Source organism: Rhineura floridana, chromosome 11, assembly GCF_030035675.1.
Source record: "Rhineura floridana isolate rRhiFlo1 chromosome 11, rRhiFlo1.hap2, whole genome shotgun sequence".
Lineage (NCBI taxonomy): Eukaryota > Metazoa > Chordata > Lepidosauria > Squamata > Rhineuridae > Rhineura > Rhineura floridana.
Window position 1 is genome coordinate 42,005,096 of NC_084490.1, and position 26,181 is coordinate 42,031,276.

Sequence of the window (26,181 nt, forward strand, 5' to 3'; positions counted from 1 at the left end):
TTCACAGGGTCACCATAAGTCGGAATCAACTTGAAAGCAGTACATTTACATTTAATACCTGAGTTTGCTTATTTCCTCCCCCCTCCCAATCCAGTTTCCTTTTGTGTCAAGTTTTTATTTTAAGATTATAAGCCTGAGGGCAGGAAAGATCTTCTTTTTTTAAGTGATCCTGTAAGCTGCTCTGGAATCCTTTTTTGGCTGATGCTCAGGCTAAACAATCATTTAAATCAATGAATAAATAAATAACATATGTATGTAGGCTCCCTCCATGATGTGGAGCACTTACAAATCCTGATGAGTTTTTATCTTTTGACACTGTCTTTTTATTATTGAATTTTTATTTTACTTGTATGCCACATTGGAAGGATTTGTATCTTTAAAGGCGTGATAGAAATCAGTGCAATTAATTAATACTCATTGTGGAGTAACCACAACCAACTTTCACACGGCTGGGATTTGGGGAGCAAGTGTCTTATGGCAGAGAGTATCCTTGCAACCTGAGTCCCAGCATTTGTCATGTCCAAAATTTAACAGTGTTGTGTTTGCCTTGTTTGTGTGTGAATTGATATGCTCTCTGCCAGCTCTCTAACTTTGCCTCCTGATATTTCATGCCCTCCAGTATTGATGTTCCTCATTTCCCACTCCCAGCATCTTTGTCTAGTCAATTAAGCAATGGCTGACTTTTAGCTCCCAGGAGACACTTTGCCAGACACATGGCTATACACACACGCAGGCCCGCCCGTCCGCATACACACACAGACCGCTTGCATCTTACCAAGAGGTGCCGAGCAAATTTGATTAATCCATGATTAATCCATTATAGCCCTGGCTGTTCTGTATGCAGGGAAGGTGCTGTTGAGAAGGTGTGCAGACACATATAGCAAATTGCAGGGGAGTCAGAATCACACAGTAGTGCAATTTTGTGTGTATGGCAGAATTTGAGCATTTAAGGCAGTGTATGAACAAGTTAGTGTGTGTGTGTGTGAGAGAGAGAGAGACAGAGAGAGAGAGAGAGAGAGAGAGGTATGTACCAATGAATGGTGCAGTCTCAGAATTAGAATCTGTGCGTGAGGGGGCAGAGGTTTGTGACCAAACTACCTGCAAACGTGTGTAACTGTAATCTGACAGCCCTTTTTGTTTGTTTTAAAAGCCACTTCAGGAGGACATCATTGATAACAGAGAAGTGGCAAGAAGGGAGGGTGTTTAATCTTTCTTCAGCCATTCCCGCAGACTAAATGTCACATACACAGTGGCTGCTGGTGGCTCCGTGTCAGTGAGGCAGTGGAAGCACCTTGGATGGCTCCTTGAAAGTTAAGCCTAAAGCCGCTGCCCCGCTGACATGAAGCCACCAGCCACCACTGCAAACATACAATTCTATAGTTCTCCTCCCTGAAGGATGTTGAATGTGTATTTGCAGAGGGAGGAAAGAGAACAAATAAAGAGTTTGCGTAGACAACAATGTGTGTGTGTGTGTGAGAGAGAGAGAAAGAAACAGAGGTGCATATATTATTATTTCCATTTATAGACCACTTACTATCTAAAAGATCTCAAAGTGGTTTACAGTAGAATACACAAGGTACAATTTAAAAAATCAAATTAATTTACAAAGCAAAATACAGAAACAATATCCATATACATAAACGTATACATAAACACAGTATAAAATTCACCAAGGGAAGCCCATAAGCCGCCCTCCCCGCTCTATAAAAGTGTCAGAAAACTGAAATTATGTTGATCGTGGAGGAGGGTGACAAGCAGGTAAAAGGTTATCGCTCCCCTGCTGCGGCTTGCCACCATTTCTCTTGCCTCTCCTTCCTCCCGGGGGGCTGGGGTGGGAGCACCCGCCGGCTGTGAGGCTCCAGGACTCAAGCCTCGGCAGGCCTGCGTGTCCATTGTTCTGAAGGCGGAGCATCTCTCCGGAGGCCGGTTGTGATCACAGAGCAGGACTGGCTTTAGCTGGGGTCTAAAGAGGGTGGCTGTTGTGTTGATGTTGATGGGGGACTTCATGTGACCCCCACAATAAGGAAAATGTCTGTATGTATCTCTCAGGTACATCTGGGTTTGAAGAAAAAAAAATCTGTAGACTTGAATGAAAAAGAAATATCTCTGTATGCAAAACTTGGGCTGCAATTAGGGTTGTGTTCTACTCAGAGTAGACCCATTGAAATTAATGAACCTCAGTGAGGGTGGTATTTTATCTGTATGTTTCAATTTTTGAAGGCCACCTTGCATCCCAGTTTGTGGGAAGAGGTGGGATATGAATGAAATAATAAATAAATAACAAACCCTTAGTCATGTTCATTAACTTCAATGGGTCAACTCTGAGTAGGACTAGTACTGGATACAACTCTTATCTGGAAGTAAGGTCCATCGAACTCAATAGAGCTTGCTTTTGAGTAGACATAAAGCAACTATATTAAGCACAGGTAATTCAAGTTAGTGTGTGTGTGTGTTACATCCAGTATTTGACTGTGTGTGACTTGTAACAGTGTTTTGACAGCTGATTTGCAGTGGACGTAGGGTGCCCACTTATGCATCCCCAAGAAAGAGGAAATCCATCACACACACCCAAAGCAGGACAAAAAAAGGTACATATTTGCATAAAATTGGCAGCTGCTGATTTGTATGTATAGATGCAAATTTAGAAATCATTACTATAATTTAAATAGAAATACCATATATCTCAAGTTAGTGGGGAAGACTGTGACCAGATGTCCTGTGTGCCTGCTCCATCTACTCTCCAGGTGCTGCCCACTCTTGAGGGGCAACTTCAAGGCCCCTGCTTGCTCTCCCTTATTATGGTTCTTGAACTTTAAACTGGACTCAGACTGGGCAGCACAGTCCCAACAGAGGACCGCCTTATCTGACAACCCTTCAAACAGAAGACTGCCCTCTAATATAGGACACAGGGCCACACTATGCGGGTGTTCAATATTAAACAATATATGAGACCTACAGCAATAAACATTTGACGACTGTCTTTTTATAATACTTCTTGTGTTCTTTTTTTTTCTTGTACACCACTTAGAGATATCTTTATATATTAAGCAGTATAGAAATAGTCTAAATAAATAATAGGTAACTTGTCATAGAATTTCAACGTTTGAAATGTACATTTCTTTATCCCACAATTTGGATATTGCAAACTTCCAATATCATCCAGAATGGGGGTGGGAGATGGTGGATATCTCACAAATAATTTTTCATAACTCTCTATACCAGCCTTTCCCAACCTTTGGGTCCTCAGATGTTGCTGAACTACAACTTCCATCAGCCCCAGCCAGCATGGTCAATGGTCAGGAATTATGGGAACTGTAGTCCAGGAATATCTGGAGACCCAAAGGTTGGGAAAGGCTGCTCCATACCATGCTGAAAGCCTCTATTTTATTATTTAGTTAAGATGTTTCTATCCCATTTCTGTACATCCTTGAAAAGGCTTGCAACAGAAGTTAAAATCATAAGCCACACAACCCAGAACACTGATTGTAAAAACTGTAATAAGAAAACTTATTCTTATTAATGATGATGATGATGATGTAGTCCCAGTATTCTACGCAGACCTGACCTAAGACATTTTGCTACCTGAGGTAAAAAAGCATTGATGCCCTCCTCACCAAGTCAAGGTGTACAATACCCAAGTATGGTCTAGTTATTTTGGTAGCTGAGGTCAAGAAATCCCACAAGTGCTACTCCCTTGGAAAAGGAAGAGTTATGACAACAACTTGCTATCCTTTTGCAATACCTAATAACAAAAACAATAACAATTTGCTATCCTTTTGTAACACCTAAAATCTGCCAAATTGCAGAGCTAGCCCTGACTTCAGGATTTGCATCCAGTCAGTTGTTGGTTGCTGTTTTTAAACACCACCCCTACCCATTTTCAAAACAGGACCTGAGGGCCAAATTAGATATACTGGCAGCCATGTTTGTGATTCATCTGTCTTGGCTGTTTGTGTATGAAGTGAGGGGTGTGTGTGAGCAGAGTGTAATTTTAAAACCAAAAGGGAGCAGGGGTGAGAAGAGCTGAAAGTTCCCCACATCTTACCTCCTAGAAGTCTGTCTCCTCTGGTTATTTTAAATGTACTTCTACCCCAGCTCAGTTACTGAAATCATCTGCAGGAGCATCTTTGATTATCCCCAGAGTTGGTGAGGCTCACCTGATGTCCACACAAAACCAAGCCTTCAGTACCATCGGCCCAGTCTTTGGGAATGCTCTTCCTATACAGCACGTGTGGGGAGCTTTTGGCCCTCTCCATGTTGCTGAACTTCAACACCCATCATCCCTGGCCACTGACCATGTTTGCTGGGGCTGATGGAAGTTGTAGTTTGGCAATGTCTGGAGAGCCAAAGTTTTCCCACCCTTGCAGCAGGCACCCTCATTATTACCTTTAGACATGTACTGAAAACAGATTCACACAGATAGTTAAAAAAAAACTTTTTTTTACAGTTAAATGGTAATTTGTGATACTGCACATTTTTATAGCATATATATTTGTACACAGCTCTAATATTTTTTCTGCCATTGCAGCATTCAGGGTTGTCTCTAACTAAGTCCTGATCAAAGTACCCACTGATATGATGGACCTAAATTAGTCATGTCCATTAACTTCAGTGAGTCTACTCTGAGTAGAAGTAGCATTGGCTACAACCCTCTATGTATTGCTGTAAAATAAATGTATGTATATCTATGTGCCTGAGAGGGCAGATCACGGGGATGAACTGTGGGGAGAAGAGAGCTCCCAGGCAACAGCATAGTTCCCTGGAGCTGACATCTGCCCTAGGCCTCCTACACTGTTGGGTGGATGGCTATGAGCCACCATTTTAAATTTTTCAAAATGCCCTGGAACACCCATAGGGTTGCCAGGCCCGGGGCCTGAGACTGATCCTGTATCTTTAGGAGCAGAGAAAGTCAGCCAAGTGCAGGTGTACTTGCAACCCTGTAATGGGAAAAACCACAAGGTGGAATTCTCCCTTCCCCTGCACAACTTTTAAAGATACAGAAGACCTCTTGGTTGCCAGGCCCAGCCTCCAAAAGGTCTTCTGTATCTTTAAAAGTTGTGCAGGGGTAAGGGAGAATTCCACCTTGTGGTTTTTCCCATTATAGTTTTGCAAGAACACTTGCACTTGGCTGACTTTCTCTTCTCCTAAAGATACAGGATCAGTCTCAGGCCCTGAACCTGGCAACCCTAAACACTCACTGTAGCATCTCACCATGGCACTGTGGGGAATCTTAAAATTATGGCTGTTGCTGCTGTTATGGCCTGGGAATGCATGGAGGGCATTCTGCTAAGAGCCCCCTCAAACTTGGAGATAGCCCTGAGAGCTTCTCTCATTCACATATCTCTTTTGTTGTTATCATTTGACTTTGGTCCCATCTGCACTATACATTTAAAGCTGTGTTATACCACTTTAAACAGTCATGGCTTCCCCCAAGAATTTGGTAAGGGTTCTGAGAATTGTTAGGAGACCCCTATTCCACTCACAGAGCGGTTTAACAATCAATCCCTCTTCCCAGGGATCTCTGAAGACTGGCTCTGTGAAGGGAATAGGGACTTCCTAACAACTCTGCACTTTTAACAAAATTCCCAGGATTCTTTGGGGAAAGCCATGACTGTTCAAAGTGGTATGATACTCCTTTAAATGTAGAGTGCAAATAGGGCCTCTCTGCTTCCTGCTTTGCACAGTAACAGGACAGACGCATGAATAAAACAAGACTTAGGGCACATGAATGGAGTGCATTCTCACACACAAGCAGTTTGCTCTGCCAATGCAATGTCCACATGATGGACTGCTCATGTTCAAGGGGCTCCACACCACTACAAAACTTGTAGAGAGGGTAATGAGCAGAAGCAACATGGAAAAAACGGCCACATTTGCCCAGCAAGCTGCATCACAACAATGGCCCATCATGTCAAGAAATAACTCAGAAGGGCATCTGCGGGGAATCAGTGGCCCTCTAGATGCTGCTGGACTACAACTCCCCGTTGTTCCACACTACTGACCATCCTGGCTGGGGCTGATGGGAATTGGAGTCCAACAATGCCTGGAGGGCCACAGGTTCCCCACCCCTGCAGTAGAGGCAAGTGACATGAGTCTCCACATATCAGTAGCTGTACCATGATGCCAGCCCTAAAAGTGCAGTAGCCTGTTTTGTCATGGGAGGCCAAGGCCATCCTCTGGTCATGTATTTTGAAAGGATGATGCTGAATGATGATGTGTTCTTTTCTTCTCTGAACACTTTCTCTGTGTCTCCTTCCCTTCTTACCCTCCATTCCACCACACCTTTTCTGTGTCCCCTACTCTGCGGGTTTAATTTTAACCGTTTACCCTCCCCCTTCCCTTCTTTTATGTTGCATCTGTCACCGCGCACCCCCCTTTATGCCTCCCACCACACTGCACGCCATACTTCCTCCCATGGCTGCCTTTGTCTCTCACATCACCTTGCACCTTCTCTCTTCCTCTCACTCTCGCGCTTCCTTGGCTGCCCTCTCCCCCACTCTGCCCCCCACTGCCATCCTTCCCGTTTCTCTCTTTCACTCCCAGATTTTAATGATGTGATTCCAGAGACCCAGAGGCTGGACAGCAGTTTGCAGAAGGCCCGGGCCCAGCTCTCCGCCAAGGGCAGACGGCAGCGTCCCTCTCGGTCCCGTCTGAGCGACAGCGTCAGCTCCACGGAAGGGGATGAGATCCTGGAGAAGAAGGTTGGTGCCCAGGTGCTGCCTACCTATGCATAATTCTCGTCGTGTGTCTGCCTTGCTACTTGTACCTCTAGAAATTTGTTCAGCCTCCAAGAAAGTCTTGTAAAAGAAGAGCTGCAGGCAGGGTTCTTTGGTTGTGCCTTGCACTCTAATGAACTCCTGCACCACCGGACTAGATCAGTCAATGCATCTACCACAATCCAGCCTTAGAAAATCTTAAATGTTGGAAACTGCTTCATACTGAGTTGGACCATTAATCCATCTTGCCCAGTATTATCAACACTGACTGGCAGCTGCTCTCCAAGATTTCAGGCAGGTAGTCTCTCCCAGCCCTACCTGGAGAGGCCAAGGATTGAACCTGGGACCTTCTGGATGCAAGGCAGATGCTCCACTACTGAGTTACAGCCCTTCCGTGGAATATGATTTACAGCACTGGTGGGGAATCTCTGGCCCACGGGCCTAATTAGCCCACGAGGTAATTTCCTGTAAACCAGGTGACTGAAAAGTGTCTTGACCCACCCCCCTGTCAAAGTCGGCCCACAGCAGGTGGGGAAGTTTGGAAGTTGGCCCAGAGGGGTGGGAAAATTTGGAATCTGGCTCACCAGCCAGATCCAGTTATCCATCTCTGGATTATAGGTTCAAATTAGAAGAGTATTTTGACTAAACGTGAGGAAGATCTGAACAGTGTGAGCTGTTCAGCTATGGAACAGACTGCCTCAGAAGGCATTCTGCCTCTCCTTTGCTAGAAGTTTTTTCAGCGGAGGCTAGATGGTCACCGGTTAGGGATGCTGAAGCAGATTTCCTGCATTGACAGGGTGTAGGACTGCATGATCTTTTAGGTCACTTCCAACTCTAAAGGTTCTCTGTGAAACAGTGGGCTCCGTTGGATGATACCTCCACCCCAACCAGGCCCAACACTGGAGGGGAGCAAATGCACCCATCTCTACTACACTAAGCATCCAGGACACCTGCCCCACCTATACATATGGGGACAGCATGTCCAGATGGCATCTGTATGTGTGCAGTTTGTCATGCATGAGGGGGGAAATTGTGTGGTTCCTGATTCAATTGGAAAGTCAACCATGTGACTTTTGAGTATATGTGAATGTGGCATTTGGACAATACATCCCCATGTGCACAAGAGAGATGGGGAGGAGCTGCATGCCCTCCCTCCCCTCCTTGTGTTGGGCCAAGTCATGGTACAAATATCATCAGGCGCAGACTACTATTTCTCATTTTCAGTGGTTTATCAAAAGCTTTTAAAAGAAACAGGTTGTAGGATTGAACCTGTGCCCTGTCCAGCTGTTAGAGTTGTTTTTTATATATAAAATCATAAATGGCTTGATAGTTTTCACCCATTTATTTAACCAATAAGGAGATACTCTGTGAAATGGGTGGCAATAATTTTTTAAAAAATCAAGGAACAGCCTATGATAGCCTTCCCCAACCTGTTGCCTTCCAGTTGTTGGATTACAACTCCCATCATCTCTTATCATTGGCTATGGTGGCTGGGGATGATGGGAGTTACAGTCCAAAACATCTGGAAGGCAGCAGGTTGGGGAAGGCTGGCCTGAGACAAATTTCAAATATAGTTTTACCTGATTTAAAAAAAAAAGTTTCCTTAGCTTTTGTCACCACTTCTTGGGTAGGATAGACAAAAAGCTTAAATCACACTGTCTCATATCTATATGGGCATCCTCCAGATTCATTTAGAACTGAGAACATGCTAGGCCCTGTATAAGAAAAAAAGAGTAATGTATTCCCTGCCAAAAACAATAACTGAGTGTTTTTAACAAGGAACGTGCACCGTGGATGGTGAGATGGTTGAGTGTTCCCTCCTAAGTGCTTCTTGAAGGGGCCCCCGGTCCACCAGGTGGGAGGCACGTATGACTTCTGCCAGAATGTCCCCAGCAGCTGGACCCCTTCTATCTGCTCTCTGCTTTCCTCTGCAGGCGGGCGATAGCTGTGGAAGTCCACTCCACCGCCTGAGGTCCCCTCTTCATGGTTCACTCCAGGCCTCATCGCCCCTCTCTGGTTCCTCACCCTTCACCCGCACTGCTGAATTCTCCTTTGATGCCCCGACAGTCCGACGGTCGCTGGAACAGGAGGAGCATGCTTCGTCACCTCTCATCCGTTATCGACCTCTGACCAACACCTCTTCCCAGGAAGCCTTAGGGGGCACCCCTACCAGCTCTTCACCCAAGTCCTGCCACAGTTCAGACAGTTCGCCTATCTATGCACGCAGAGAGAGGCACAGTGGAGGTAAGCTGGCTCTGGGCATTTGGGAGTTGGGGGAGACATAGTCCTTTCCACAAGGAGGGTTGTAGAGAGAAAAAGTGCATATGGTGCAATCCTGTGAGATGCATGACCTACCAGTGCCGGCTGGTGGCTCCATGTCAGTGGGGCAGTGGAATCCGCTCCAGATTTTAGTCTGAGCTTTCAAGGAGCTATCCAAGGTGTTTCAGCTAAAACCTGGAATGGATTAGCCTGCACAACTGGCATGGAGCTACCAGCCATTACTGCTGCCTACCTGCATCTCTTTCTAGATTGACTTGATGCAGAGAAGGTTATAGCTCAGAAAGATCCCGTTAGGTCTTAAAGAAAATAAACGTGTAGCATATTTTTGCTCCTTAATAAACTTGCTCTTGAATAATTTTCTCTGCACTTCTTCCCAAGGCTTAATTCCATCCAGGGCTTCATTTCAGAACTTAATTTTCCAACGCCAAGCTATGGGTGCAGAGTATGAGAAGCAGTGTTCGAAAAGACAGAGTTCCTGAGCATGTGCAGAATGCCTTTCCTTCACTTAGCCAGCCCCCACTTCTCTGGGATTGGAAGGAAAAGTGTCAGTGCCTGCCAACTCAGTTGTGAGCCAGGCTTTGGCCCAAGCACTTCTCATTTCAGAAATAAAACGCTTCCTTTCCCCTCACCTCCCTGCCCCATTTCCCTTTGCAGACGACAGCCAGGACACGAGTCCACCAGAGCCTGCAAGCCCCACTATTGGGCTCGACAAGAAAACCCGGCGAAAGTTTCTGGATTTAGGGTGAGTCTTTGAAGCTGTGCTACTTCTTTTGTTTCCTTGGGGCTCCTTTCATGTCCAGTTCTGCCCATGTGCTTTCTACCTGTCTCAGAATGGTGCCAAGTTCTTCCGTATGTGCCCAGTTATCCCTTTCCCTACCCGCAGGGTCACCCTCAGAAGAGCATCTTCTGGAAAAAGCAGGAAAGAAAAAGGGAGCAATCGGCTCTCCATGGGCAACAGGTAAGCAATTTTTGAATTTCCTAAGGCTCCTCCCAATTAATTTCTTGTTGTACCCTACAGTTATTTGCAAAGTGGGTGATACATACATACACACACACACACACACACACCTTGGGGCATCAGAAATGTCCACCAAGAAAACGGTGTGGTCTTGAGTCCAAATAAGATGCCTCTAGCAATGACTCAGAAGACGGCCTTAATTCAAGCTCCGGGTCCTATTATGATAGGAATTTTGGGGCAGAGAGGTGGCATGATTAATCTGGATATTTTAAGCTTCCTCCCCATCCTGCACTGTGTTGCTTGTACATAAAAACTGCCTTATACCAGGTCAGACTATTTGTACGTCTACCACAGACTTGACGACTGCAATTGACAGTAGCTTTTCAAGGTCTCGGGATAGGAGTCATGGTTAGGGAGAAGATTTGATGACATCATCACTCTGACTGAAGCATATCGCACTGTGATAAAATGCTGTAAAAAATGTAAATGTACTGCCTTCAAGTCAATTCTGACTTATGGCAACCCTATGAATAGGGTTTTCATGAGGCTGAGAGGCAGTGACTGGCCCAAGGTCACCCAGTGAGCTTCATGGCTATAAGGGGATTCAAACCCTGGTCTCCCGGGTCATAGTCCAACACCTTAACCACTACACCACACTGGCTAATGCTGTAGGCTCCCTCAATGCTGTAGGCTCCCTCAATTAATTTGGGGGAGCCTAAAGCACAGAGTTGGTCAGAGCACAGAGCATCCTGCTGTGACTTAGAACCCACAGTATACAAGCCTCATTCATTCCTCCAAGCCCCACAATTATAATCAGTGGCAAGGATGAGGTGGGGTAGCAGATCAAATGGAACTGTTCAGAAAGTGTGAGTGCACACACAAGTATAGGAGAGGAAGGGTAGAAGGGTGCCCAGTCCAGACTGACCTTGTGATGTGACATGTGATGTGCACCTGAAAGTCTTAAATTACCAGCTCTTCCAGTACAATCTTTCTACTGTTAATCAGGGTAGTGACATCACAAAAAAGAAAGAAAATGCATCACCCAAAAAGATGGCATATATTAATTTAATTCAAATAGAAATAAAATACATCTCACCATCGTGGGGAAGACTGTGCCTAGGGGGCCTGTGTAAGTTGTTCAGTCTCCTGTCTAGGTGCAAACTGATGATGGTCAACTTCTTGGCCCTTTGCTTTCCGTTCTTAGGGTTCTTTATCTTTAAACTGGTCTTGGATCATGCAGCCCATCAAATAGAAGACTCCTTCAAATAGAGGACTGTCCTCTGACAGCTCTACAGATAGAAGACTGTGCTCTGTAAATTTGGGTGCATGGCCATCTTAGGGCAGAGGTTAATTCATTCATTAAAAGTGCAAACTGTTTAAATCAACACAACCTTGATTTCTCAATTGTACTGACATCATTAAAATGTTGAGATCATTTTCGGTTTTGCACATTACATGTTATTTATGAGCCCAAAGATTATAATCAAATGTGATTGTCAAGTAAATACTGCAATTCATCACATTTATCCCCAAATTTCCCTATTTTTTCCAAACAAAACTAGGACAATATTGTTTCCCTCCCTTCACACACACCCCTATGCAGCTTGGCAAGCTTTAATCTATGGGTTAATGAATCAAAGCTTTCATTGCACATTAGTGTATGTCACCCGGTTAATTGGGATGGAGACTGAAGGGGATATTAACCTGCAGGTCTCACTGGCAGGAATGCTTAGCTGCCTCTTCGCTATCTAAATCTAAGAAGCTTCAAACAAAAGGATTTTCTTTGTATCCAAAAAGTAACAGGCAAAATATGTCAAGGATCAGGGTGAAAGGAAAACACAATGGCTCCATCTAGCAACAAGCACAGCAGCTGAAGAGCTCGATGCTGACACATCTTTTTTAAAAACAGCAACTGCATTTTGAATAAGCATTTTGGAATTCAAAGCAAAAACAATCACACTTCAAACTGAACAACAATAAAAAAACACTTTGCTAAAAAAGAATAAGAATAAAAAGAACTATGCCTGAAATATTACAGTCATTAGGTGATGATTTTGAGGATTACAATAATCTCTTTTTAACTTGGATCTTCTGCACCACAATCTTTATAGCTCTGATGTACTTGTGTTCAATGAATATTCTATAGTGTAGATTCTCAGATTTTAAAAGTGGCCTTTCTCCTTTTAAGAACGAGGGGTCGCATGAAATGCAAGTTATCTCCCACTTAAGAGAACTGTTTCCTTCCATCAGTTGCCTGTTCTGGATTGCAGAAGCAGCCTCCTGCTTCTCTCTGGTGCTTTCTGGAATCTGGTATTCAAGACACTTTCTGGAATGGGGCCCGGCGGACATTTAAATGAAATATCAGAGTCAGGAGTGGAACTGCGTGGCTCTTTCTAGGGCCTTATCATGACTTAGTTGTCTGGAAATCTCACAACTGTGCTGAGAGAACAGAAGGATGCAAGTGAAACTAATCAGCTGCTGACCATTTTTCATACTTGCTACCTTAATAGAAATGTATTTCAATGTGATTAAGGTATTATTTAGTTGATATATTTATGCATTTAAATAAATTATACCCTGCCTTTTAGGAAACCTTTCCTTAAAAGGAGGCTTATGAAAACAAATTAATAACAACATAGTTAATGCACAAACACAATATACAATTCACAATACTTTCAATAATCCAAAACAGATGAAAATATTAAAAACAGCATAGTCCATTAAAAGCATAAAATTACAATTGATTAATTGTGATGAATCAATTAAAAGCCAAGTGATTAATCAACTAAAAATGTTTTAACTCATTGACTGACCCACTTTGCCCGATTGTAACAGGCCAATGATTCTTATGTTCCACAGGCCACCTCATGGAAGCTTAACAATGTGATTTTAGGTTGCTTTTAACCATTTTTAGTGATATAATTTAAAACTTTGTGACCTGCCGTGGGACCTCTGGGTGAAGGGTAGGCATAAATCATCATCATCTCTGGTGCTCATGCAAGTTTAAGCAATTGCTACCACCAAATTCTGCACACACAGAATTTAATTTCAAAACTGTCACCTGTCGATAGAACCACACGGAAACAGAGAATTTAACAGACCCTGGTATGGTTCCACCCGTTCTGGAGCCCTTGATGACATGGTAAGCCTTCTTGCATATCCTCGGAAGCCTCTTGCACCAATGTGGCATGACAATATAAAGTCCATTGGATTGCAGTGGTACTTTCTGGAATCTGGTATCCAAGACACCTTCTGGAATGGGGCCTGGCAGGCATTTAAATGAAATATCAGAGTCAGGAGTGGAACTGCGTGGCTCTTTCTAGGGCCTTATCATGACTTAGTTGTCTGGAAATCTCACAACTGTGCTGAGGGAACAGAAGGATGCATGTGAAACTAATCAGCTGCTGACCATTTTTCATACTTGGACTCTGCCCCCTCCCCTTCCTGATCCTATTATTAGCTTACTTTTAAAAAGATTTAAAGGTTTATTTTAAAAATGAATTTTGTACAGAGGGTGTAATAGAATAAGGAAATAATCATGTAGTTAAATAAAAAAATCATACAATTGATTCTTTTAACAATTATAATTATTATAGATCAGTTCAGATTATCTATAGTTTCTCATTTATATGATTAAAATTATATCTGGTACTAGTTTTCCAACATCTTGATCACTAGTTCTCAGATTCCAATATTGCATAAAGTTAGACCATCATTCCAATGGAGTCTCTCTTAATGCCATGACCTTCCAAATTTTTCTTACAATCGATTTTCTTAGACATTATCAGCTTAATAACCCCCTTTCCTTGTTAATATTTGTCCCCTCTCCTGCAGGGACCTGATGGAGGGCTCCAGTCGTTCCTCTGCCTCACCCTTCATGCCTTTCTCCTGGTTCATGGATAGCAGTAAAGGCTCCGCCTCCTCAGGAAGCACTGCCTCCCCCACCTCCTCCCCCAAGAATGAGGCCTTCAGCCGCAAGAAATCTGCGTCCCAGGTTGTGAATCCATCTGTTGGGTAATGGGTTGGTGCCCCATACTAGTGCACTGTTCGTGCTGATGTGGTGAGGCCGAGAAAGAGCGGTTTGTGTTACGGAGCTGGGTTGCCAAAAAAGAGGACACAAATTTGTGCATGCTAATGCAGAGATGGATATACATATACCCCAGATACAAGGTTTTGCAAGTTGATTGCCAAAAAACTGAACCCCAAACCTTGCACAAAGGTTTCTTGCATACTGCTGAACTGCTTTTTTTATTAGTAGCTTTGCCAGCAAGCTAAGCCAGAGATGCCTAGACTTGGCTCTATTGAGCCTAGCAAATGGGGACTCTCAAGAAATTGCAGTGGAGAGCAGGGGGAGGAAAGACATGCTTTTCTTTATTCTGTCATTTCTTCATTCCTTCATTTCTCTAATGCAGTGTTTCTCAACCAGTGTGCCTCCAGGTGTTGTTGGACCACAACTCCCATCAGCCTCAGCCAGCATTGCCAATGGTCAGGAAAGATGGGAATTGTGGTCCAACAACATCTGGAGGCACACTAGTTGAGAAACACTGCTCTTATGCTTTCTTTGTCAAGCATGTGCTTGCACTCATAATCCACAAATGCATTATGGCCTGAGCAGATGATATGTGAAATATGTGATTGCATTTAACGTATTCTGTTGTTGCTGTTTAAAGGATAGCAGCTGCTCCGGTGGGGGAGGAGGCAATCAGAACATGGATGGGGGCAAGCAAGGAGGGCTTTCCTCACTTTCCTTCCGTGCTAAGCTCCTGATGAGAATCCTGCCCCCCAAGTTGCTGTTCTATGGGAATAGCAGCTTGATGGGAGTGATTTTATTGGGCCTGCAGTACAGTGTGAAAGAGTTAAAACCTCATACAGTAGGGCCCCGCTTACCGGCGCTCCGCTTCCTGGTGTTCCGCTAATGTGGCGGCTTTCCTCCCCTCTTTCAAAGCCGGTTTTGCGGCATTTGCGGCATTTTTGCAGCATTTTTGCACAACGCGCCCCATTAAATTCAATGGGGTTCCGCCTTACGGCGATTTCCGCTTTATGGCGGGGGTCCGGAACGGAACCCGCCGTATAAGCGGGGCCCTACTGTATGAGCCGCAGTTCCAATCCTGAACACACAGACACACACACCTTTACAGAACAGATATGTGAAATGCAACCACACATTTCATGTTTTAACTGGCTTGATCCTCACCCATATATTTATATAGACCAGAATGCTTGCATCCTTTCCTCCTGCCCCACACATGCTATTGTATAAAAGCATGTGTATTGTATACAAACATGTGCTCTCTCTCTCTAACACACACAGAATTGAGGAGAGGGAGCATCCCTTCTCCCTCTCCCACCTCTTTCTTTCTTATACCCTGTGCCCTAGCCTAATCCTTCTCTCCCCCTCCATACCCACCTTTCACGCTTGGCTTCCATTAGGTAGTAAGTGTGGCACAGAAAGTGCCCTTTATCTATTTATTTATTTATTGCATTTGTATACCGCCCCATAGCCGAAGCTCTCTGGGCGGTTTACAACAATTAAAAACGTTAAAAACAAATATACAAATTTAAAAACACATTTTTAAAAGCAATTTAAAAACACATGCTAAAATGCCAATCGCTAGATGTCATTCACTAAGAAATGCCCTTAGCTGAGCAAGAAAATGAGAGGAAGCTGCCAATCTGTGGAGCACCGAGGCAACATTTCCTTGCCAGTCAAATCCCTGTTAAAGGGACAAAAGCAGCCCAGGCTGGTGTTTTTCCCTCCAGGATCGTAATTGTTTGTTTGTATGCCACTTTCCCATGGTAAACCATGCTCCCAGCAGCTCATAACATGAAAAAGTTAATTTAGTAAGAATTGCAAAACAGAACAAAACTTAAATAATAAAATAAACAAAGGCTCATATGAATAAATATACAATAAAAATAAACACCCCACCGATATTTATTTATTTATTATTTGATTTATATCCCGCCCTTCCTCCCAGCAGGAGCCCAGGGCAGCAAACAGAAACACTAAAAACACTTTGAAACATCATAAAAACAGACCTTAAAATACATTAAAACAAAACAACTTTAAATACTTTAAAAAAAAGCTTTAAAAACATCTTTAAAAAAAGGGTTAAAAACACATTATTTAAAAAAAATATTAAAAAGCGATTCTAACACAGACGCAGACTGGGATAGGTCTCAACTTAAAAGGCTTGTTGAAAGAGGAAAGGTCTCACAATAAAAATACAAGAACACAGACGAGATAAAAAGCAAAAATAATGCAAAAATAATACAATTTTAACTCCAGCAACTCCCCCTAAACAATATCTCATCCCAGTGGTCTCTAGGCACCTCGGTCATCAGAAGCATCCTGTGTAGCTGAAGTCAATCAGGGCCTCAGCCTCCCAGGTCAGGTGGAAATGGGCCAGACAGAGTAAAGGCCGGGTCTTGCAGGGCTGTTCCTGACCACTTGATAGTTGTCGTCCCAGCAGCTTGTTTAAGAAATGAACCATTATCCTAACCCTTCCCTGTTTCCCCCTCTTTGATAGGAATCCACCCTGAGCGATGACTCCACCCCTCCCAGCAGCAGTCCGAAGACTCTGAGCACAGCCCCTCCTGAGCCCAAGTGCTCCTACCCCTACCACACCCTGTCGCAGTCATCTGATGAGGTAAGCTTGGCAAGCAGTACCCTGGCACATCTGTGTCTTCAGGCAGGTATCGTGTCCCAGTTTGCTGTTACATTTAAGCCAGTGGAGGCTGGCGCCTTAGGGCAAATGGGGCACTGCCCCACCACGCTCTGCCTGCCTCTTACTTCCAACCAGTCTAGTGGATGACACTAGCTGTCAACCTCCTCCTCCTTAGTCTCAGTGTTGCCCTTGTAGAACTCAGCAGGGAGGAAGATGGGGGCAAAACCAGAATTAGTTAGCTCCATCTATGGCTACGTGCACATCAGCTCCTTAAAAAGCAACAAGAATGTTTGTCGGTGCAGTTTGAACCGAATCTGTTCCCAACTGTATACATCTTTATTGTTTGATTCATTTTTCGTCGTATTGACCCCATGTGCACACCAGTGGGTGGAGCAGGGCAGAGGAGAGCAGTGATGACAAAACAGTTATGAAGTCAGTGTGAAGCTGGCTGAAAGGGAAAACGCATCCGATCTTAAAAATCCCAGGTTCTGGAGTAAAATGGGGCAGAGTTTGATTGACACCTTGTGCCTCCAGAATCACAACACAGAGGTGGGCACGCACTGAAACCAGTACAACTGCACATGTGTCTTATATAGCCTGCCATTGGCTCTGGCTCCACCTACTGTTGGTCTCCCTGCCTTTCAGCCTACCAGTGCCAACAGGCACCAGCCTTCACTGATCCAAGGACTTGTAATTTTTTATACATAATTTTTCTTGGATTCTGAACTCACTTGGTTTTGGCTCAGCCGCCTGATATAATGTTTCTCAGGGTTTTGCCTGAGCCAAGGTTCACCAGAGTTGAACCATGTAAAATAATGAGGGCCTCTGAGACTATACAAACTACATCCCTTACTACTGACTGACTACAAATATACCTGGATTAAGGTTTCTCCTTCTGTAACATCAAATTGTATTATCACTCCAGTTGTATAGACCGGATAGTAGATTGGATTTAAAAGTTTGACTCTCTTGATATATAATGGAATATTTTTGTGTGCTTGTACATTATGACCTGTAGTTACAGCATTAAATTAGACTTGACTTGATATAATGGAATAAGTAAGAATGGAAGTAAACCCAGCAAGAAGCATTATAAAGAAGCAATGATAGATGTCAGAAGTAACTTTTTAACTTGCAAATTTATGAAACACATAGGATTAATGTAAATTCCATCCAATGGTGTGGACTTAATGGAAAGTATTTCCAGTGGCACAATCACGTTTTTGCCAGTTCCCACCACCACTGCTGCAGCCCTCCATGCCATGTCCTGTACGGTTCTGGGAGAGCAGTTTGGGAGGGGAGCTAAGGTAGAAGGAAGCAGTGAAAATTGGGTGCCTCACCTTCTGTGAGTGGAGTGCTTTCTGCTAAGGCAAAGTTCACCCTTGGATACTTCCCAAAGTTCAGGAGAGCCCTCTAAAATAATCAGTTGCATCAATGATGTACGTTTCAGATTTTAATAATGAGGAGGAGGAGTTTAGACTTTGGAAAACTTAAGAGCAATCTGTAGGATCAGGTTTCTTGGAATTCCCTCCCCCTTAATCCATAATCCTTTCTGTAGTTCCTGGATGAGCCTCTAAGCACAGCTTCAACATGGAGCACTCAGAAAGTGGGCCAGTGGTTGGAGAGCTTGAACCTGGAACAGTACATGGCAGAATTTGCTGCTCAGGAGGTGGATGGCCATCAGTTGCTGCTCCTTGATGGAACCAAACTGAAGGTAATGGAGGAGGTGGGTGGGTTTTTTACATCCAATCCAGTCCTGCTTTGAAATCACTACTGGTGGGATGTCCTTGCGTTAGCAGACTGCAGAAGACTTGTGGCTTCCTGATTTGGGTAGTGGGTGGGTGGAGGTGTTCTTATTTATATTGTTTATGCTACTAATGTAAGTTTCTGATATGGCAATTGTCCATCTTACAGATGAAGTTCAAGATAAAAATACAGAACCTAATTTTGGGCATTTACTACTGGGCCCTTCTTGAACTTTTGTGTACGCTACAAAATGGTGCAATGCCAAAATCTTTAGGAGAGCACCTGCAGAATTAAAACGCCTGCAGGCACTTTTGAAAGGCAAGGAGTCATAGGGATCCATGAAGCTGCCTTATACCAGAACAAACTATTTGTCCATTTAACCCAGTACTGTCTACTCCAAGGGTAGCCTATGTGGTGCCCTCAAGCTATTGTTGCATTGCTTCCCATCTTCCCTGACCATTGGCTATGCTGGCTGGGGTTGATGGGAATCATAGTCCAAAACATCTGGAGGGCGCCACAGTGGCTACCCCAGTCTGCTCTAACTAGCAGTGACTTTCTCATGTAGAGGGCTTTTCCTTCACCTGCTGATTTAAAAACAACAACGATGGATTGAACTTGGGACCTACTATAAGCAAGGCATGAACTCTTTATCACAGTGCTATGGTCCAGCCAAGATGGGACTCTGGAAAGGAGATCAGATGTGCCACCCTGAGTGTCATGCCACAGCACAGAACCGATAATCAACCAACTTAAGAGCAATAATGGTATCTTCACCTGCTGATCTCTACTTCATTGAGACTGAAGGAGAAGGCTTCAAATGCAGGAAGTGATGCCGTTACTGACCCTACAAACCCCGCTATTGTGTGTGTTGCCTGTTCCTTCAGTCTCCTGCTGTTTTCCTTCCCGCAGGCGCTGGGAGTCAGCAACGCCCATGATCGGTCTATTCTAAAGAGAAAGCTGAAGGAGCTGAATGCAGCAGTCGAGAAGGAGAAGAAAGCTCAGGAAAAAGTGGAGAAACAGAAGGAAAAACAGAAGAAGAAAGAGCGGGAACAGGAACAGAAGAAGAGTTAGAAAAAGAGGGGAAACATGGGGATGATTGTTCCCAGTGCACGTGACTTACACCCTTCCCCTTCTTCACCGATGGAGCATTTCTAGGGTGGGGGGGATGGATCATCTACAACCAGAAAAGAGTGGGGGGACAGGGGAGACAAGAAGCCGGTAGGGTCCTGCTGAAGGTTACAGGTTTGGGTGGGGTTTACAGCAAGGCTGAAGTTGCTGTGGGCCCAGGCACGGTGGGGATAGCTAAGCACCACTGCTGATGGCAAGATGGGCCATGAAGATGGAGAGGGTGGTATCTCTGCACATGGTCGTCCCCCCGCAGCGCCTGGACTGTCCAATCGCATGTTCAGTAGGCTAACAAGCCCTCCTGCCTGCTGTGCTGTGGAAGGGTGGTGGCGATATTGTTGTTGTACACTGAGCCCTTGCTCTGTGAATTCCTTCAGATAACCCCTCCTTACTTTCCTGTCACGTCTACCCCTGTAATGATGCTGCCCATGCCAGAGGCCTAGAAGCGTTCACGCTCAGTGCCAATTAGGTGGCCTCTCACACCATCCCGTTCCTATGAGCCACTGGTGAGCCACAGCTGCCTCACAGGCAGAAACCACACACGGACACGCACACAATCTCCTGAAATGCACCAGGAGGAGACAAATGCACAGCAGTACCCTGTATGTCTTCCCCTCCCCCACCCACCCCCAAACAGATTCTGCATCAGGACTAATCAGGCATGGCCCCCTTGACACCTGCCTAGACACCTGCATTGTGGGGAAAGGGGGGCAGGCTCAAATAAGAGGAAAAACTGTGTGAGAGAGCCATATATGTCTGGTGATGCACAACGAGAAACCACAAGGAATAAAAGCAGTTTTAAATTGTTTACAGGATGTGCTTTTTGCACTGAAGGGAGAGTTGTGGTGTAGACTGTGGGAATGGGTTATAAAGAGTAGACAGCTCCGTGTCTACCTTAGTTTTTTTTCTTTTTGCATCCACCACCACCACCAAAAACAATGGGTTCTTGTGGGGTTTAGCAGAAGATTTGCTTTGGGGCCAGATCAAGGTCAGCCACACTAATTTTAAAAATTAATCATGCATAGAGGCCCAGCTACACATTACACAGGAACACAGCTAATGTATTAAACAGCCTTTCATAAACACACACACAAAGCAGAAGTTGAAAGTCTCTTCAGGAGGTTGGAATGGGAAGCAAGAGAAAAGGGAGAGGGCCCTTCTCGCTGCCCACTCTGTCTCCAGTCCAAATCCCCACCAACCGTTCATGGACTCTCTCCTACCTCCCCAAAGTTTCAGATGGGTGCAGTTGTCTTCAGGCACGCATAGCTCTAGTTATGCTTCCTATAAACATGATGTAGATGAAGGGTGGGGGATTTTTTTGCCCTGATGGCCAGAGCCTTATCTGCCCCTACCCAGTGCATGGGACAATTTTGACAGGCAAGACAGCTGTCAGTCATCTGACCTAAAGTGACTGTCAAAGCCGCTTGCACAGCACTTCCCAGCTGGCTGTTGGGCTTTTAGGGAGTGACCTATGAAGCACTTTGCAAGCCCTGCCTACTTTTCAGGCACTTGGAAAGTGGTGTGCAATGGGGCTTTGCAAGCACTGCCAATCAGCAGTGCCTGTAACACCCCTTTTGGCCAAGCCCCACCTTTTCCTGCCCCACACCTGACATTGTATATGACATCAGGTTTAGGGCAGGTGGGCATTACCTGCATGCGACAGCCTGGTGGGCAAGGTGTTCCTCTCCCCTGATGGAGATGATGGGAGAGATTCCAGTTCAAAAACCTTGCAGATGTTGACATGCTGAGAGTTTTAATGTTAGCATAGTGTGCAAGAACCTATAGCCCTCCTTATGTTCTTGGACTGCACCCCCTTATTAGCCTCAGGCAGCATAACAAATGGGCAGGGATGATGGGAGCTGAAGTCCCATTTCCATTTTAGGAGATCAGGGTGGGAAGTGTCAGAAAATTTGAGAATGTAGCATTTAATCTCAAGGCAGAATGGAGCAATGGTTACCTCCTCCCAATATAAAGCCTGGGCTACATCTGTGGTAGAATGTAGCTGTTACAATGGACTATACCAAATCAGCTGGTGGGAGGTTGGTGTGTGTGTGTTATTTTGGAATATTGCCCTATGTGGACAAACACCTCATAAACAGAAATCTAATGGGACAGGCTAGACAAGGATCTTTTGCCCGAGGATTTTTTTTTAAAAAATGGAATTTTGTAGGTAGCGGGCATTAAAATCGTGATCCACAGAGAGAAATGTGCCCTAGACCTTCAAGATCCCACTTCAGTCTCCTCACAGCTGGTGTCTCCACGAGCTAGAGGGAGCCCCAGCTGATGAAGCATCAAGGCGAGTTAAGCAGCAGAGCGAGTTAAGCAGCAGAGCGAGGAGGCCAGGGCCCCCCACTCTGCCCGTCTGTTCCCTGACTTCAACTAAACCACAGTCTCCAACCCATTGACGTAATAAACCTTAAACAAAACTATGCAGGTAAGAAGCCAGCAGGGGTGTGGGGGCTTTCCAGTGTTTTGCACCGCCTGCAGCATGTACGACTATCTGCCTGTTGGACAGAAGTCGTGGGTGTGCTCTCGGTGCAATGAGCTCCTGGCTCTCCGGGAACTTCATTTCCTTGAGGCCAAGGTGGCGGACCTGGAAAAGCTGAGAGAGGCAAAGAGGTGTGTGGAGGAGGCCTTCAGGGACGTTATAGCTGTGTCCCACTCCAACGATGATAGCTCTCCTGCTATCATGGACAACAATGGTCTCGGGGAAGGAGAGCATTCAGCTGAGGAAGAGGGACACGATCCCTTAGAAGGGACCCATTCCTTGGGGGATGAGCAGCTATCCTCTCGTGCCGAGGATATATCTCCAGGGGGTGGAGGGATCCTTGTAGTGGGTGATTCGATCATTAGGAACATAGACAGTGGGGTGTGTGATGGGCGTGTAGACCGCAAGGTGTTTTGCCTGCCTGGTGCGAAGGTTGCGGATATTGCCCGTCGTTCAGATAGTTTGGTAGACAGTGCTGGGAAGGAGTCAGTGGTCGTGGTGCACGTTGGCACCAACGACATGGGGAAATGCAGCCGTGAGGTCCTGGAAGCAAAATTTAGGTTGCTAGGTAGGATGCTGAAAGCCAGGACCTCCAAGGTGGCTTTCTCTGAAAGCTACCGGTTCCACGCACAGGACCAGCCAGACAGGACCAGCTTCGCAGTCTCAATGCGTGGATGAGACGATGGTGTCGGGTGGAAGGGTTTGGATTTGTTAGGCACTGGGGAACATTTTGGGACAAGCCGGGCCTGTACAAAAGGGACGGGCTCCACTTGAACCAGAATGGAACCAGACTGCTGGCACTTAAAATTAAAAAGGTGGCAGAGCAGCTTTTAAACTGACTGAGGGGGGAAACCCGACAGGAGCTGAGAAAGGTCCGGTTTGGAATAAACCTCCCCCCTGGGATAAAAACCAAAGAAATGATGAAATTTTAAAAGGGGTAGGCCTAGAAGTAGGCATTGTGAGAGCAGGGGCACAGGATATAAATTCAGAAGAGCAAAATTACCACAGGCCTAACCACAAGTGCCAAAGACACTTGAAGAGAGACACTGCTTACAAGTGCTTGTACGCTAATGCTAGGAGCCTGCGAACCAAGATGGGAGAACTGGAGTGCTTGGTCTTAGAGGAGAGCATTGATATAGTGAGCATAACGGAGACCTGGTGGAATGGAGAAAACCAGTGGGATACGGTTATCCCTGGATATAAACTATATCGGAAGGACAGGGAAGGACGTATTGGTGGCGGAGTCGCTCTATACGTAAAAGAAGGCATTGAATCCAGCAAGCTCGAAACCCCAAAAGAGGCAGACTCCTCCACAGAATCGTTGTGGGTGGTGATACCGTGCCCCAGGAGGGACTTAATACTGGGAACGATCTATTGTCCCCCTGATCAAAATGCTCAGGGAGACCTGGAGATGAGATATGAAATTGAGGAAGCATCCAAACTAGGAAATGTGGTAGTAATGGGTGACTTCAACTACCCGGACATAGACTGGCTGCATATGTGTTCCAGTCATGACAAAGAAGCAAAGTTTCTAGATATTCTAAATGACTATTCCCTAGACCAGTTGGTCATGGAACCGACCAGAGGGACGGCAACCCTGGACTTAATCCTCAGTGGGGACCGGGACCTGGTGCAAGATGTAAGTGTTGTTGAACAGATTGGGAGCAGTGACCACAGTGCTATTAAATTAAACATACATGTAACTGGCCAATTGCCAAGAAAATCCAACACGGTCACATTTGACTTCAAAAGAGGAAACTTCACAAAAATGAGGGGATTGGTAAAAAGAAAGCTGAAAAACAAAGTCCAGAGGGTCACATCACTCGAAAATGCTTGGAAGTTGTTTAAAAACACTATATTAGAAGCTCAACTGGAGTGCATACCGCAGATCAGAAAAGGTACCGCCAGGGCCAAGAAGATGCCAGCATGGTTAACGAGCAAAGTCAAGGAAGCTCTTAGAGGCAAAAAGTCTTCCTTCAGAAAATGGAAGTCTTGTCCAAATGAAGAAAATAAAAAAGAACACAAACTCTGGCAAAAGAAATGCAAGAAGACAATAAGGGATGCTAAAAAAGAATTTGAGGAGCACATTGCTAAGAACATAAAAACCAACAACAAAAAATTCTATAAATACATTCAAAGCAGGAGACCATCTAGGGAGACAATTGGACCCTTGGATGATAAGGGAGTCAAAGGTGTACTAAAGAACGATAAGAAGATTGCAGAGAAGCTAAATGAATTCTTTGCATCTGTCTTCACAGTGGAAGATATAGGGCAGATCCCTGAACCTGAACTAACATTTGCAGGAAGGGATTCTGAGGAACTGAGACAAATAGTGGTAATGAGAGAGGAAGTTCTAAGCTTAATGGACAATATAAAAACTGACAAATCACCGGGCCCGGATGGCATCCACCCGAGAGTTCTCAAAGAACTCAAATGTGAAATTGCTGATCTGCTAACTAAAATACATAACTTGTCCCTTGGGTCCTCCTCCGTGCCTGAGGACTGGAAAGTGGCAAATGTAATGCCAATCTTCAAAAAGGGATCCAGAGGGGATCCCGGAAATTACAGGCCAGTTAGCTTAACTTCTGTCCCTGGAAAACTGGTAGAAAGTATTATTAAAGCTAGATTAACTAAGCACATAGAAGAACAAGCCTTGCTGAAGCAGAGCCAGCATGGCTTCTGCAAGGGAAAGTCCTGTCTCAGTAACCTATTAGAATTCTTTGAGAGTGTCAACAAGCATATAGATAGAGGTGATCCAGTGGACATAGTGTACTTAAGACTTTCAAAAAGCGTTTGACAAGGTACCTCACCAAAGGCTTCTGAGGAAGCTTAGCGGTCATGGAATAAGAGGAGAGGTCCTCTTGTGGACAAGAAATTGGTTAAGAAGCAGAAAGCAGAGAGTAGGAATCAACGGACAGTTCTCCCAATGGAGGGCTGTAGAAAGTGGAGTCCCTCAAGGATCGGTATTGGGACCTGTACTTTTCAACTTGTTCATTAATGACCTAGAATTAGGAGTGAGCAGTGAAGTGGCCAAGTTTGCTGATGACACTAAATTGTTCAGGGTTGTTAAAACAAAAAGGGATTGCGAAGAGCTCCAAAAAGACCTCTCCAAACTGAGTGAATGGGCAGAAAAATGGCAAATGCAATTCAATATAAACAAGTGTAAAATTATGCATATTGGAGCAAAAAATCTGAATTTCACATATACGCTCATGGGGTCTGAACTGGCGGTGACCGACCAGGAGAGAGACCTCGGGGTTGTAGTGGACAGCACGATGAAAATGTCGACCCAGTGTGCGGCAGCTGTGAAAAAGGCAAATTCCATGCTAGCGATAATTAGGAAAGGTATTGAAAATAAAACAGCCGATATCATAATGCCGTTGTATAAATCTATGGTGCGGCCGCATTTGGAATACTGTGTACAGTTCTGGTCGCCTCATCTCAAAAAGGATATTATAGAGTTGGGAAAGGTTCAGAAGAGGGCAACCAGAATGATCAAGGGGATGGAGCGACTCCCTTACGAGGAAAGGTTGCAGCATTTGGGGCTTTTTAGTTTAGAGAAAAGGCGGGTCAGAGGAGACATGATAGAAGTGTATAAAATTATGCATGGCATTGAGAAAGTGGATAGAGAAAAGTTCTTCTCCCTCTCTCATAATACTAGAACTCGTGGACATTCAAAGAAGCTGAATGTTGGAAGATTCAGAACAGACAAAAGGAAGTACTTCTTTACTCAGCGCATAGTTGAACTATGGAATTTGCTCCCACAAGATGCAGTAATGGCCACCAGCTTGGACGGCTTTAAAAGAAGATTAGCCAAATTCATGGAGGACAGGGCTATCAATGGCTACTAGCCATGATGGCTGTGCTCTGCCACCCTAGTCAGAGGCAGCATGCTTCTGAAAACCAGTTGCCGGAAGCCTCAGGAGGGGAGAGTGTTCTTGCACTCGGGTCCTGCTTGCGGGCTTCCCCCAGGCACCTGGTTGGCCACTGTGAGAACAGGATGCTGGACTAGATGGGCCACTGGCCTGATCCAGCAGGCTCTTCTTATGTTGTTATGTCTTCCTAACTTCCCATCCCTTAAGTCTCCCAGCACTTTTTGTATTGCCTTTCCACTAACAGGACACAGATCTTTCTGCCTTAAGGCCTTTCCTAAGGATTATCCCCATCTCAAAACAGCATCTGCTTCATTGTCATTGGCAC

The 26,181-nt window shown here is 44.9% G+C and overlaps 1 protein-coding gene across 2 annotated transcripts in view; it reads left to right on the forward strand.

Annotated features, from left to right (window-relative positions):
• SAMD14 (sterile alpha motif domain containing 14) overlaps positions 1-20,271 on the forward strand; it is a 33,575-nt gene extending 13,304 nt beyond the window's left edge. The window contains exons 3-10 of one of the 2 annotated variants that reach the window (XM_061588132.1): positions 6,544-6,701; positions 8,651-8,960; positions 9,651-9,738; positions 9,880-9,954; positions 13,789-13,948; positions 16,485-16,604; positions 18,181-18,336; positions 19,278-20,271. In XM_061588132.1, coding sequence (XP_061444116.1) covers positions 6,544-6,701; positions 8,651-8,960; positions 9,651-9,738; positions 9,880-9,954; positions 13,789-13,948; positions 16,485-16,604; positions 18,181-18,336; positions 19,278-19,439 — 1,229 coding nt within the window. In that variant the 3' untranslated portion in view covers positions 19,440-20,271. The remainder of the gene's footprint in view (positions 1-6,543; positions 6,702-8,650; positions 8,961-9,650; positions 9,739-9,879; positions 9,955-13,788; positions 13,949-16,484; positions 16,605-18,180; positions 18,337-19,277) is intronic. The other variant, XM_061588134.1, reaches the window with a different exon arrangement.
• Positions 20,272-26,181: the final 5,910 nt, after the last annotated feature.